This window comes from Cryptomeria japonica, chromosome 6 (assembly GCF_030272615.1).
Source record: "Cryptomeria japonica chromosome 6, Sugi_1.0, whole genome shotgun sequence".
Classification (NCBI taxonomy): domain Eukaryota; kingdom Viridiplantae; phylum Streptophyta; class Pinopsida; order Cupressales; family Cupressaceae; genus Cryptomeria; species Cryptomeria japonica.
The window spans coordinates 288,479,893-288,495,041 of NC_081410.1; the positions used below are offsets into that span (position 1 = coordinate 288,479,893).

General features: G+C 39.4%; 1 protein-coding gene across 12 annotated transcripts in view; it reads left to right on the plus strand.

Annotated features, from left to right (window-relative positions):
• Positions 1–15,149, plus strand: part of LOC131031824 (DNA mismatch repair protein MSH5) — a 230,384-nt gene that overhangs the window by 86,091 nt on the left and 129,144 nt on the right. For all 12 annotated transcript variants that reach the window (XR_009103290.2, XR_009103321.2, XR_009103316.2 and 9 more), the window contains 3 exons: positions 8,815–8,916; positions 9,072–9,116; positions 14,423–14,500. Coding sequence is in view for 9 of the 12 variants with exons in the window: in XM_057962806.2 (XP_057818789.2) it covers positions 8,815–8,916; positions 9,072–9,116; positions 14,423–14,500 (225 nt within the window). In the remaining 3 variants the exon portion in view is untranslated. The remainder of the gene's footprint in view (positions 1–8,814; positions 8,917–9,071; positions 9,117–14,422; positions 14,501–15,149) is intronic.

Here is a 15,149-nt window from a genome sequence, read left to right on the forward strand (position 1 = left end):
TCCTCAAAGTCTTTTCTGATGGTCTGAGACTTCTTTGTGCTGCTGTGGATATCAGGAGAATCCCCATAACCACTGTATCTTGATCATACCATTTATTGTTTTGTGTTCTTGCTATCATTGTTATAGACCATTCATCTTCATTGTCATGCATTATGCTAACCTCTTTGGAACTGTCTTTAATCACTGTTCCATACCTTTGGCTATGATCTCTAACTCTTATGACAGTGAAAACTATGACTGTTCCTTATGTTGTGATAGGTTCTTGGCATAATAGAAGACCTTGTAAGTGTCTTGTTTTGTCCATTGGTGAGATAGTCTTACCTTTAGGACTTAATACTTGTTGCTCTAATGGATGCCATCTCACCTTATGCTCTGAATAAACATTGATCACTGTTTTGATTGTGCATTCGCTGACCCTAGGGCTTCAAGATTTGAGAAATTTGATGATACTTGATAGATTTATAAAAGCTGATACCTCTGTGACTGTATATTAGTTACTATTCACTGTCTCATAGCTTGTTTGCAATCAACTCAGGTTTGACTACTATTATTCTGGTTTTGCTCTGATAGGAATGACATTTTGCATGTTGTTCTGTTTTTGATAATGCCCTATTGTCCTTTTGACAGTGAATAGAAAGTTAAAACCACTGTTCTCTTTGATGAACGCCTGTGATCATTAAGTGATTGTTCTTGTAGCTTTATTTTGATCTTCAAGTCTTTAATACTTTTCACAGATCTTGTGTATTATATAAAGCTCTTTTGCCTTTCAATATCCTTTTTGATGGCTGCGAATTTGGTTTCTCTGTTCTTTTGACATTTTTTGATGGAATGAAAATCCCTCATTTGAATACTGTGCTCTTGAAGACTGATCCTTATTTACCGTAAACACTACATTCTTCACAGGGATTCAATCATGATGCTCTTGTCATGAATGGAGGCTGCTCTTTATCACTGCCATTACAAATTTTGCCTGGCTGTAGATTTTCATGACCGGGACACTCATTTTATCATGAAGACTGTGTTTGCCACATACGGGTAAACGATTAAATGCAGAAAGTAAATGCACAGAACATAATGGAAATATATTAAATAACCAGTCTCTGTATTAATTCAACAGTCCATGTACATAAAGTGCTTATAACATTAAACCCATATACAACTATCATGATGATACTAAGAAGGAACGGTATGCAATATATAATACCCGAAGGGGTGCGACCAACCGTCGCGTCCAACTGCCCTTTGGGACGACTAACTAACTGACTGCCATAACTCATTATTACCAACGACAACATAAACATAATATGACAACATAACATAATGATTATTACCGACGACAACATAAACATAATATGACAACATAACATAATGATTATTCCCGGCAACATCATCCCCCCCAAGAAAAGAAGTCGTCTCCGGATGACTTAATACAAAATAGAGATGACATTAAACAAAACCAAGGTAGAGAACTGCAGGAACTGCGAACGCTAGTCGAGTGTGGAACTCATACGCCTGCTGCTTCCTCGCCTGAAAACCCTTTCCTGCTACCATCTGATGCTCAAGTGCGGATGTCACCATTATTGCTTCCGTAAGGAATTCTTTTTTCTTCCTTACATCACAGTCCTCCTTTACCTAAACCAAACTTGTCTGCAAAACACGCTTTCAGTCTCAGCCTCCAACTGCTACTCAAATGATACTGTTTCCCTAGCTGATTTGTCCTCAATAGCCACCCTGCTCTCTCGGCATCCAACTCTTGGGTATGTTGAGCTAAGTCTCACACTACTACTGCTTCCAACCTGGTGGTCAGCTCCTCCCGAGCCCTCTGTGCATCCCACCAAGGCAACCTCACGTCCAGCCGAGACATACTCCGAGTTCCTCAAGCGTACCATTCATGCCTGGAAGTGGCCACAACCTTCTGGCACAAAGGCTAGGAGACGCCTCAAATCCTCCATCAGACTCCCCAAAGGCTCATAACTGAACTGAATAACTCTCTGGTGTTGTACGACTTCGCGTTCTTGCAATGCCTTCCCTCAAACTCCATTTGTTCGCAACCTCCAAATTTGTCTCCCTCTATGGCTTATGGCTTCCCCGCCAATGCTTAGCTTCAGGCTTCTTTCTCACAGTACGGAACAACCCAAACACTTATCGTGACTTCTCGGATGACCTTCGCCCAACTCCAAGAAGTGTATTGTAGCTCAAAAATAAACTAGGGTTCTGGGGCAGCGCCCCCGCCGCCAGCACCAATTTACAACCCTCAGAATCATACGAAAGTCCATGGCGCACATCATTTCTGTGATATTTTAAGATGCCAAAACCCTTCTTCTCCACTCTAATATTTTCAGCTTCCTGGCTCGAGATGTCATCGAATGATTTTTCAATCTGGTCGTCGTTTTTTTTTTTTTTTTTTCCGCTGTAATGTCCCTGATGGCACCCCGACCATACAACCTCCCTGTATGGTCAACAACAACACTGACACCTCCAATTGTACGACCACCTTCCCATGCGGTCAACACCCTCCTTACCGTACGGTCACCCCTCCATCGTACGGATCACACCGTATGAACACCATGACCAACCGTCCACACTGTACAGTCCTCCTGCACGCCCAACGCAGTTCAACCATACGGGGGTCCACTGTATGGTGGTTCCACCGCACGTGGTCCAACGTACGGTGGTTCCACCGCACGATAGTCTTCACCGTACGGTGGTCTCATCGCACGGTAGTCTCACCGTACGGTGGTTCCACCGCATAGTGGTCTCACCGTACAGTGGTCCCACCACCACTTTCAAGATTTTTTTTTTTTTCTTCTTCTTAAATCCCTAATCTAGTCTTCGGCTCGGGTCTCGTGCCTCTGGGATTGCCCTTTCTCGGTTTGCCTCACCCGAGAGTCTCCCGCTTTGGTCCTGTGTCGGTCGAGTCATCTGCCCGGCCTCTCAGGTCCCCTTCCATCCTCTCGGGTCCCCCTCCGGACTCTTGGGTGTCCTTCCAGCCTCTCGGGTCCCTTGCGCGCTTCTCGTGGTAGGGTTTCAATTTGGACCCGTTGATGGCAAGTCTATTTTCAATGGCCTTCCCGTACATAAGAAGAAGAAGAATAATAAAGATTTTGAAGGCTGCGACCTTCCACATAGGGTTCCAATCGTTGCCGACACGAATGATCTTGGGATTATCTACGTCACCGAGGTTTGGGGCATCTCCCTTCCAATATTCTCTGTATTCCGACAGGTACACCTCCTCTGTTGCTTGCTCGGGTTCCTCTACTTTGAGCCTGTAGCTCTGGAACATTTCGTAATCCTCCATCTGCCAGTGGAAGAGCGCATTCAATGACCCCGTCTCATCCTCAGAGCACTCTCCTAGTTTGAGAATACCTTCGTCGTTGGGCTCCCTGCAGCCCCGTCCTTCGTTCCTCAGGTCGCCTTCTCCTTCACCCTCCGATTCCAAAGATGATGCCAGTTCCTCACTAACCAACTGTGTCCCGAGGTCTATGATAAACTTCCTTCCTCCATTCTCCATAGATAGAGTGTTCTTCTTGTAGTTGTGGGTGGCCTTGGTTGCCACCAGCCACCCTCTCCCTAAGATCGCATCATACCCTTTTTTCTTTAGTGGGATTACCACGAAGTCCAGTATGAAGGGTTGCGTCGCGATGGTAACTTGTTGGCCCGTTAGTGTCCCGATGGGTTTGATTCCATGCTGATCTGCTCCCAACAGATTGAATGTAGATGGCCACAGTGTCGGCTTCCCCAGCTTCTACTAGGTTTCTTCTGGAAGAACATTCACTCCTGATCCACCGTTGATGATGGTATCAGTTAGAATGGTGCCAAGGATACCCATCACCACAATGGCCAGTTTCCTTCCAGTGTTAACTGCTAGCAGCATGGGGTCTATTGCAGACCCCCCAGAAACATCTGTGCGGTGGTTGGTATTGGTGCGTGGTTGGGAGAGGTTATTTAGCAACGCCGTTCGTAATTGAGGCATCATCTGGAGGAGGTCGTGTACCTTCACAGGCACCTCCAGTTTTAAAATTTGATTTAGTATAGCCTCCTCCGCGTCCGGTCTACTGGAAGTACCCGTCGTACTCTTCGCCTTCGCCCTTTCTCGTATCTCTTTCTCAATTTCTTCCCGTGCTTCCTGTACCCTTCGCTTCTTCGTCTCCGGGTCTAGGCACATTGCGTGTCTGGCTTGGGCACGGGTTACGACCAGTACTTCCTCTTCTTTGGTTTCCTCGATATTGAGCAAGTTGATGCCGAACTTCGGGCAGGTGGCGTCTTCGTGGTCTCTCGGTCCGCACCATTTGCACAAATATTGTGTGGCCTCTCCCTTCTGGCAGTCTCGAGCGAAGTGCCCCCACTGGTTGCACGCTCTGCATTGTACCATCGGTCGGCCTTTGGAGTCGTATTGGATCCGGCTCCTTGTATTGTTATTGTTGTTTCATCCTCCCCACCGGTTATCTCGGTAGCCTCCCGATGTTGCATTGTTGTTCGCCTGGGAGCTGCCGGTACCGCCCGATGTAGTTGGTTGTTCCTGCGTAAGCAATACTCGTTGGTTTCATGTTTTCATGTTGTAGGGGCATTCCCTGGTGGGATGCCCCATCAACTGGCATATATCACAATAGGCCTTCTTTTGGCAGGAGCCTTTCGTGTGGCCGTCCGTCATACATTCCATGCACCAAAGCTCCCCTTCGTCGGTCTTACTTGGACCTCCCTTCATAACCTTCAGCTCTTTCATCATCCTCAGCATGTCCTTCTGCAGGGCTTGCACCTTTTTGCCAGACTCGCCATCGCTGCTGCTTCCCTCGAAAGATTCATCATCCTCGGACGAGCTATCCTTCTTCTTTTTCTTCTTGGATGTCTTGGTTTCGCTCTCGAGATCCATCGCTCTATTATATGCATCTTCGTACGAGGTTGGTGGAACAATTTTCATCTTCTTCCGGATGGAGTGTTTCAGTCCCTCCACGAACCATCTCCTTTTCAACCCATCCGCTGGTTGACTCTCCATTTTCCCCAACAGTTCCTTGAGCTGCCGACTATAGGCTCGGACAGTCTTGTTCTTGTTCTGCTTTGTGCCATAGATTTCGGATACTATTTCATTGTTGTCTTTGAGGAGACGAAACTCTATCCCGAACTCCTTCTTTAGGTTGGGCCATGTGTCAACTTTGGCCTTATCCGCATCGGAGTACCAGTCGATGGCCACTCCCCTTAAGGTTGCTGGAAATTGTGTTACCCACTCGTCCTGGTTGGTAACATTGTTTGCTGACCATATGGTTTCGCAAGTGCGACAATGGCGGATAGGATCTTCCTTCCCGTCGCCGTTGAACTTCGGCAGCTTCTGCTTACTTGCCATCCCACCGCTGGGTCTCGCTCCTCTGGTGCCTTGTGTGCTTGTACGTGGTGATCCTCTGCCTCCGCCTCCTGCACCTGACCCTCTACTCATGGGTCCTCCGGATAAGGTTGTTGATCCCGAACCAAACAAATTGCCTCCCGTACGGTACCCTTGTGCTCCCTTGGCACCGTCGGCCGTACCGTCACCTTCGGTCGTCTCCCTCCGGTTGTCCTCCGAAATGGACAAGTTCTTTAGTAGGTCTCTGGTAGCGTCGATTAGGTTTAGACTTCGCCTTGTTTGTTCCACCAACTCTTCGCGACTTCATACCCTATGGTGGTATTCTGGCGAAGTGTAGAGTTCTCCTTCGACACCCTCCGTGACTCCTAGGTTCCCTTTGGGCAACCCTACGATAGTGTAGAGAGTGTAATTCTCTCCGTCTATCTCTGCCTCCGCAACCTCCATGACACCTCTTGGGTTCCCTTCGAGCAACCCCTTGGTCGGTCGTCCCTCGGCAAGCTGCCTTAGCCTACGCCTTCGTTCTATTTGCTGTCTAAGATTCAACGCTCTTTTTTCCACTTTCGTCACTTTGTATCTTTTTATTTTTGTCCTTATTTAGTATATTTGGCATAAATCACTTCCGTACATAGCAAGCACACACCATGTACACAATTTTTTTTTTTTTTTTTTTTTCCCCTTTCGGCAACAATTTATCTCAACATTGTGTCGAGATTATTATAAGGTTCAATTTCCCCTTCGCCTCTTGCCATCACGCTTTGCGTCCCACGACGATTGTTCCGTTTGTGCATCGTCGGCCTCTGGGTTAATCTCACCGACGAGTAGGCCCATCGTGTCCATACGCCATCTGCTCCTTCCTTTCCCGAGTATGTCTAGGCAATGGCGCCAAATGTTTGCCACATACGGGTAAACAATTAAATGCAGAAAGTAAATGCACAGAACATAATGGAAATATATTAAATAACCAGTCTCTGTATTAATTCAACAGTCCATGTACATCAAGTGCTTATAACATTAAACCTAGATACGACTATCATGATGATACTAAGAAGGAACAGTATGCAATATATAATACCCGAAGGGGTGCGACCAACCTTTGCGTCCAACCGCCCTTTGGGACGACTAACTAATTGACTGCCGTAACTCATTATTACCAACGACAACATAAACATAATATGACAACATAACATAATGATTATTCCCAGCAACAGACTGCTCTCTAAATTATTTCAAATGCTACAACACTCTTTCAAATACTTACAGTCTTCACCATGTAATGATTTTCTTTATTGATCTTATCACTGTGATTTGTTCTCACCACCATTGATGAACTGTCAATGTATCACTTCATCTTCTTTTGATGGTGATATTTGATCATTCACTGCCATTGATTATGATCTTGTTCTGGACTGGCACAATGCTATACATGTGACTGCTGCTCTACAAATAGCACACTGTTATAAAACTCTGCCATATAGCCTTTCAAAATGCATGGTTACTGTTTTCTTACTCTGTCCACTGTCATCTTACTTTGGATCTGCTCTGTAGATGGTTGCTTATGGCTCACTGACTGTGCTTTGATAGCATAGGGCTTCCTTATCTCTATCTCTTTAGGCACAGTTACTTGTAGCTTGTTGTCTTCTTGCTCAATGAACCTGTATTTAATGGTGGTTCCATCATGATGATTGTTTGCTGCTCTGTCCTATACCAGAAACTGATCTCACTGTCAATAAGGCTGCACTGCTCCCCTTGGTGAATCAGCAAGTAACCACAGTCCTGTATCCTCCACATTGCATGAATGATATAATGAAGAGATCTTTCCCAGGGCTATCTATGCAATGACTACTTGCTATGACTTGATGGTTTCAAAACACATCCATTTTGGAAATTCTAAGAATGCACACAGTGAAGGCAAACAAAATACAAAGACAAACTTGTATACATTAACTCCTTTTCGTATGATATAATCCTTTTCAAACTATAATATCTAACCATCTATTTTTAGAGCATTTCCATGCATCTTTCAAGGATTTTAGCCTTTTTTGAACACGAGATTAAACATAAATCCAAGGATGCATTTGAAAAGAATAGTAAGGCAACTCACTGTTATAAATATTATTGTGGCTTCTTCCCTGATCTGCTCATGCGGACTGGAAGTAGGGCTCTGAGAACTCAAAGTAAACCCTCTCGTAACCCGTGGTTGCAAATAGTCCAATACTAGCTTGTCTGGCCGCCATCAAAGCTTTGAGCTGCAGCGTATGGAGTGATAGAGCATCTAGGGTTTCTTTCTTCTTGAAATAGTATACACAAGTGAACTAACCTCTACAGTTAGTTTCTAGCCTAGAACCTGACCTCCCATGCTGAACCATGGTTAACAAAAATTGCTACTCAAAATGAAATCTCCCTCTCAAACTCTAGACTCAAAAGTTGACCATTTGAATTCACTCTGCGTGGGCTTTTCAAAGCAACACATAAATTTCTCTTTTGACTTTAACAAGTGGGGAACAAATTTTATGATTCTAAATCCCTCTTCAATATAAATGTGAACCTTTCTTGAAAATCATTAAGGATTTGATAAAACAAGGATTATATCCCCCACAAATTTAATAAAAATGAAAGGAAATTGATATTAATTTCACCTTTATAATTATTTAGTACCCATACACTTCTTGATAAGATTTAGAACTTTGAGACAAGGCTATTTTGTTCTTAAAAACAACAAAATAGGTAACACCAAATACTCTTTTTTCGGTGAAATCAGAGATTGTTAGTTTCTGTTATAATGCTGCAAGCGATTTCATGTAGGTTTGCTATTTTAAAGTTTTCTATTCTTGGGTGAGGGTAGCTGTATTAAAACGAAGACCAAAAAACGAAAAAAAATGGACAGAAAACTTCCAGGAAAAAACAAGGAGAACAAGGAAGAATTGCAGAGGAGAGGAATATATAGAAAAAATAAGAAAATATTGCCACAATATTGTGATAAATTGGGAATATATCATTATTTTCCGGAAAAAAATGGATTTTCTTAGTCAAATTCTTGATCAATATTTTCAGAATCTTGTGGTGTTTTGGGGAATTTATTGGTAAGCATAGTGATAAACTCGATATTGTGATTTCTTGCTATATTTTGGCGATATCTTCTTCTCTGAATCGAATTCTACATTATTAGAACATTGTATTGTCTAGATGCCATTTCAATTTTCAATGTATATAATAATATACATGTCCCAAAAAATTTCAAACCAAAAATTACTATTTGGCACTAACATACATCAATTTTCCACATTGTATTGAGTCTTAAGCCACAAGAGCAACATTGCAGTAATTCTTCACAAATGTTTCCAGCTAATCTTTGCAGGAGAATTATGATCTAGCATTGTAGTTTTGTTTTGCTTGTTATAAGGTCAAAATTAGATTGTCATCATTTTTAGACCATTCTAAATGGATTTAAATTCGTGACTTGTGCAAATTTTTATTTGCAGAGCATAAGTTCAATTTTACATGTGAGGAAGATTTTTGAAGTTGGAATCTCAGAACGACAACATGAGCAGGCAGGGATATTAAATTTAAATATTGTAAAAAAGGTAAAAAGGGTGTAATTTTTGACACTGTTATCCATGTGTGAAATTAGGTTTTTCCAATTACTAAAGCAAGAATAAATATCTCTGTATTGTTATATTGTTTGTTATTAAATTATATAGCAACATATATAAACATCTTTTGTTCGATTTGCTTGTAGGCATTTATATCTATTACAAATGAGCTTGTCTACATCCATGAACTGGTGAGTTTGTTTTATAAGAGTTAATGTTTGCTTATATCAAGTGAGAAAGTGATATGTTTACTATCATTGTGTACGGTTACCACATGATGAAGATTGATTATTTGCTATCCATTTTGTGAAGACAAATGAAATTAGATTCTATGGTTATTATCATGTATTCAATAGAATAACAAAGGAAACGATGTCTTTACAACCAGGAAGGTGATGGCAGTAGTCATATAGTAATTCTAAGATTTGAAGCGAAGGCCATCTAACTCTGATATACTAGCAAACAGTTAATTTATTCTTACGTTCAATTTTTTTTGTCTAAACCTGAGGTCTGTGAGCATTTTCTTACATCCATCTATGGGAGATTCTTAAATATGTACGATTCTACAGATATAATTCTATATTGACATCTCATCAATTCTTGATATCTATGGATTGGTATCAACTCAGCCTTGATTGATTCCAACTAACGTTCTTCATCTTTGCTTGAAATCTTGAATCAAAATAACATTACAACTTATTAGAACAGTCAATAAAACTGTAGACTTTTAGTTTGGGATCTTATCCAACAAAAAACAATTTCATGATTTTAAAGTCAAACTTTTGCATCATTTGTTTTGGCACTTGGAGACATCAAACTCTACTTGATGAGTCAATAAAGCCATTTCACTTGTCCAGGATTCCCCGGAAGTCGGACTGTAAAATTTTTACTACAACTTTTGCTCTGAGTATGGGCAGTACACAAATAGACAACCCAAAAGGAGTTAGACCAAGAACAGTTTGTTTCATCTCAGGTATTCCATTCTCTATGGATTATATGATATTGAAAATTGTATTTTTAATATCTTGAGAAATCATCATTAAAGGTAAATAGATGTAATAGCCAACCCGGTTACTACCCATTTTTTTTGCAATACTCCTGATTTCCTAGACTTCAGACAATTCGTCAAACATTTCTCAAGAATCCAAATTCACAGAATTCTGATATGCATCACTTAGAACCAAAGCCACTAACCTTTTTTTTCATGAATTTCACCATAGAATCGTATCTCTGATCATAGCTTCATGTGAGCATTTTGTCATATAGATTGCATGTATACTGTGAAGGTTTCTTGATTTGTTTTGTCTTAATAACAGAATCCAGTCTGAGTATGACTTAATGTTGCTTGAAATACATATATCAGTCTGCAATTGAAATTGCACCACTCGGAAATTATCAACAGCAGCATCCTTCATCATTTCTTAGCGCTATCCCGAAGCCACTTCCAGGTAACAAGAATACAGCAGCAATAAAGGTCTGCATAAGTCCACGGTTTTGTGTTGCACAATGGTCTTCAGCGCCCAGCAAGGAACAGATAAAGGATAATCTCCCAAATTGATACAATCAGCATCCTAGCAACAATGAAAACCGACTTCAGCACCTTAATATCCTTTAAACGCCCCTTTAAAGGTGGAGTCTCAGTCAAAATGTGATTCTCCCTGGAAGAGTCTACACGTCCAGCTAGTACTCCAAGTTTTGACTCCTTTAAACTAGCAGTTGCATGCTTTTTTCATGCAATGGTGAGCCGATAGGATTTAGCTTGTAAGTTACTGTGTATATTAAACATAAACATACAAAACATTTCTATACAAACATCGACATAAGAAACATTGACATAGAATTTCAGAATAACATTGAGATAAAATTTTAGAATAATAAACATGGACATAGAAAATATTTTCATACAAACATCAACATAAGAAACATTGACATAGAATTTCAGAATAACATTGACATAAAATTTTAGAATATAACTCTTTGGAGTGAGTGCAAAAAGCTGTTCAGCAGATACTAAAAGAGCTAAAAGAGGCCTCAAACTGGCACATGGTATGATGAAATAAAGTTTGGCAGTAGGAGGACTTTGCTGTGTATTTAGTTAGCTATATAAAAAAAGTCCCTTCAATGTCCTGATTATCCTACGGGACCATGGGGAAATAGGCTAATGACATATCATACTATGCATGCTAGAAAGGGGACATTAAAAAACCACTGAAATGTATATACTTAATAATATAAATCTTCTAAGAAAGACAATTAAGCATAAAATCTCTGTACTTAGGGTTAGGAAGATTAACTTAACCATAGTTTTTGTCCAATTCCTTATCGAAACTCAACCATAAGAAAGTGGGAGTAAGGAGGAACAATAAGGTGTCCAAGAGACCCTCTACCCTAAGCCCAAGAGCGGAGTCAGAGCCAAAGCCCCCTTGGCCTCATGTTACCATCGATCAACTACCTTGAGGTGGTCTACCTAGTGAGGTATCGTATCATTGTTTCCCTTCATCACTTCCATCCTTATCCTTCTCTTGTGGTTAGAAATCCCTTAATTTAATAATCAACCATGATAGTGTTTGGAAAGATACAATAGGGTGTCCTGAACGCCCTTCCCCTCTAAGTCCAAGAGTGGTAGACTCTATCTACACCCCCGTGGCCTCATGGGACCATTGATCAACTACCATGAGGTGACGTACCTAGAGGAGGACCTCATCACTGGTCTTCCTCCTTGTACTTCCTTATATTACTATCATGGCTGTATGCTCAATATATATAATTGTCCATCATTGACTATTCCTTATGCCAGATATAATAAGAATTATGTAGGTCATTCATAATTATGTAATTATAAATAAATTCTTATTGTATTGTTTATTACCAAGAATGTTATGCTCAATATAATTAGGCACAAGGTATTCTACAATCTTAATAGACATTTGATCTGCAATTATAGTCTATTATTCTATAAAGTCATGAATAGGGTAGATCATACCAGATCTGCATTAACTGAAGATCCCTTCAGTTTGTTGATTATAGAAGATGCTTCTCCTTTATCTGAAGGTTGTTATTTATATTTCTGATGTGATTCGATTGGAGTTTGATCAAAGAGAATATTAGTTTTCAGTCGATTGGAGATTTAGTATTCGCTGTTTTATATCACATTTCATTCTAGAGTGAATCTCAGATTTGAAAGCTGATTCTGAGCACCTATGTTGCATGACTTCATTACATTTTGAGGCATGTTTTTTGGTGAATGTGTTGGTGTTGGTTCATTTCTCCTTGAATGGAGTGAAGGGCTTGGTTGCTGGCATGATTTAGAGGGCAAGGCGTTGGAATTTAGCTGGCTGGTTTTGGTTGTTTGAGAAGAGGTCGACTCCCCCCTTGTTTTGAAAGTATTTGTTGATATTATTTGAGTTTCCTTGAAACCTTGTTGTGTTTGCTCTTTCTTTCCAAAGTGACCACTTTGGAATTGGTTTGAAGTTGTTTGCTGCAGGGATAAATTTTTTCTTGGTTGAGATGTCCTCTTGGCTGGATGAACTGTCCCTTGAACCATGGCATGACACCTTGAGGGCATGCGATTGGGCTTTGAAAGGAGTCTGGCTTTGTGCTTGGTGTCTAGCTGCGTTACAGAGACTGCAGGTGTTTAGGACTGAGATTTCAAGGTATATTTGCTGACTTGATACTTTGATGAATTGCCCCTGCTCAAGCGGTAAGGGATAGATGACTGTCCATCGCATTTACTGTGTTGAATCAGACTCTAAGATTGATATTAGGCATTTTATGATGAGTTTTATGTGGGAACTAGCTCTTGTCTTCTGTTATAACTGGGAGGTGCCTAAACAAGCTTGGAGGAGGAATAAAGGCATGTGAAGGCTAACTATTTTCTGCTTCATATCAGTTTATCTCTGTTTGCATCAGTTTGGTATGCCTCTTCATAGTATGTATATCAAGGTTTATTTCGTATGAATGATTGTATTGCGATGGCTCAAAAAATTTAGGCTTTAAATGTCCTTGTTATTTGACAATCTATGGAAATAAATGATTCATGGGAAAGACAATATAGTATGCAACTCTATGCAATAATCTCCTGCAACAGTGGTACAGTAGAAATACACTTATTGCATATTTACGTGGTGAAAAGACAATTCTTGAAATGCAATAATGCCATTCAAAACTAAATCAGTAAATCAGACTCAATGCAAACTATAACAGTCCGTATGACAGCAAATTAACTACTTGTGCAAATGTATATGGTGGATTGATAAACAATTTCAAAAAAATTAAAAAATTTCAGGGGTTATTCTTACAAGCTAGGTTCTTTTAGATCATGGGTCATGCTAGATTTGGCTAAGACATAGGAAACCTTGATGGCCCCTCTTTGTATATGAACAAAATTGAATTGTATGATTAAAGATTGCATGCATTAAATGTCGTCTTCTGAACTCTCCCCGAGGGCCAAATTCATAGTGCAAATGCTCCTTTTCATTTGTGAAGAAGTTAGAAATGTGTTACGTTTTCTCATCATTCCATATACAATTGGGTGATATTGAAGCTTTGGGCAAGCTTGACCCCTAGGCAGTTTTGGAGATCATGTTAGTGATTGTTTTTTTTTTATCTATTCTTTGTGTTACTAGAAAAATAGAATTGACTGGTCTCAGCTATATCCTTGTTTGAACATTTATTTTGATTTATACCATTGATTCATTATGTAATAGAGATGTAGAAGTGGAATGACAACTTGTTTTGTGAATTGACATAGGAATTTTGCTTAGCGATCTAGTCTTTTATTGATTGCAAATCTATCTGTCATGGTTGTTATCGCTGGAGGATATGAAATGGCCCATATATTTTGACGACTATGGAAAGGATTTAATTTTGGAAATCATGTTAAAGTGATAGTTTTCTTTCCAAGTTATTTTTTGTTTTGTTAGGGGAAAAAGGTACGCAATTGGCCTAGTTTTGTTCATGTCTCAATAATTATATGAATTGATGCTATACCTTTCTTTATTTTTTCTTGAATTCATAAATTTCATGTACGAAGATTATATGGTGTATCTTCTTTAAGATCAAATGTACATAAGTGGTTGATTGTAGTGTAATAGATATTTTAAGGAGTGAGACGTGATCATGACATTTGTGTACTCATTGCTACATATACAGGTACATAATTTTGTTTTGCTCCAAAATATATAGGATATAAATAAGATGAAGAACTAAAATAATGAAGCTAGTACTTCTGCAATACTCTACAATTAACTTCTGCTTTGTTTTGGAGCTAGTACTATATATTACTATAGGACTAGTATATCATGGAACATTTGTTGCTTTATGAATGAAATTTGATTGAAAAATTATGAACGCTGCAAATTCTAATGGTTGATAATTTGATATTGAAATAATTCTCAATTGTTCACTCCAAGATCAAGTCTAATAGTTTAGACCTGAACAAATCTAGTGATTCAAATGCTTAGTCACCATAATTTTGAGTTTCTTTGTTTTCCTGTAGGTAAATGAAGTCATTAACTTGAACCAAAGTGATGAGAAAAGACTTAGGATGCTGATTGCACCTGGAATATGCCAAGAGGTATAATCATTCAATTTTGAGATTGCAATATTTAATGCTTCAAATATTTATTATTTTTAATTGAATCATATGTTTATTGTTGATTTTTTATAAATTTCAAATAACTTGGTTGGTGTTACCGTATGTGAGATATGCCATCATCATTTAGGTTTCTTATATAATAGAATGTTCTTCACTTAATATAATGTATGGATGGCGCATTCATTTGTTATCTGGTATTGGGGGATATGCTCAGAATTTACTTATATAGAATATAAACTCTTTCATTCACTTTTTTATTTGTGTCATTCTCCATTAAATGCATCTATGAATAATACTTGTACGTATTCTTGACGTTCTTGCTTGCCATGCTGTCTTTTTTTTTTACAATTATCTTGGTAAAATAAGATAAATATGCTTGATTGTTTATTCAAGTTTCTTAATTCTCTAGATAGAATTGAACCACAAAATAATCAGAATGTTCTGTTCTACTTAAATGTATTTCGCTTAATTAAGAGCCATGTTTATTTCCTTTATGAAATACCTTTTTTTTTGTGAATGGATTAAGGAAATTTGGAATAACTGGAAATACAATAATATATTTTGGAAAACATGAACATAAATAGGAATCTGGACAGGTATAGAACTGAGAGGAAGGTTGAGAGAGCTG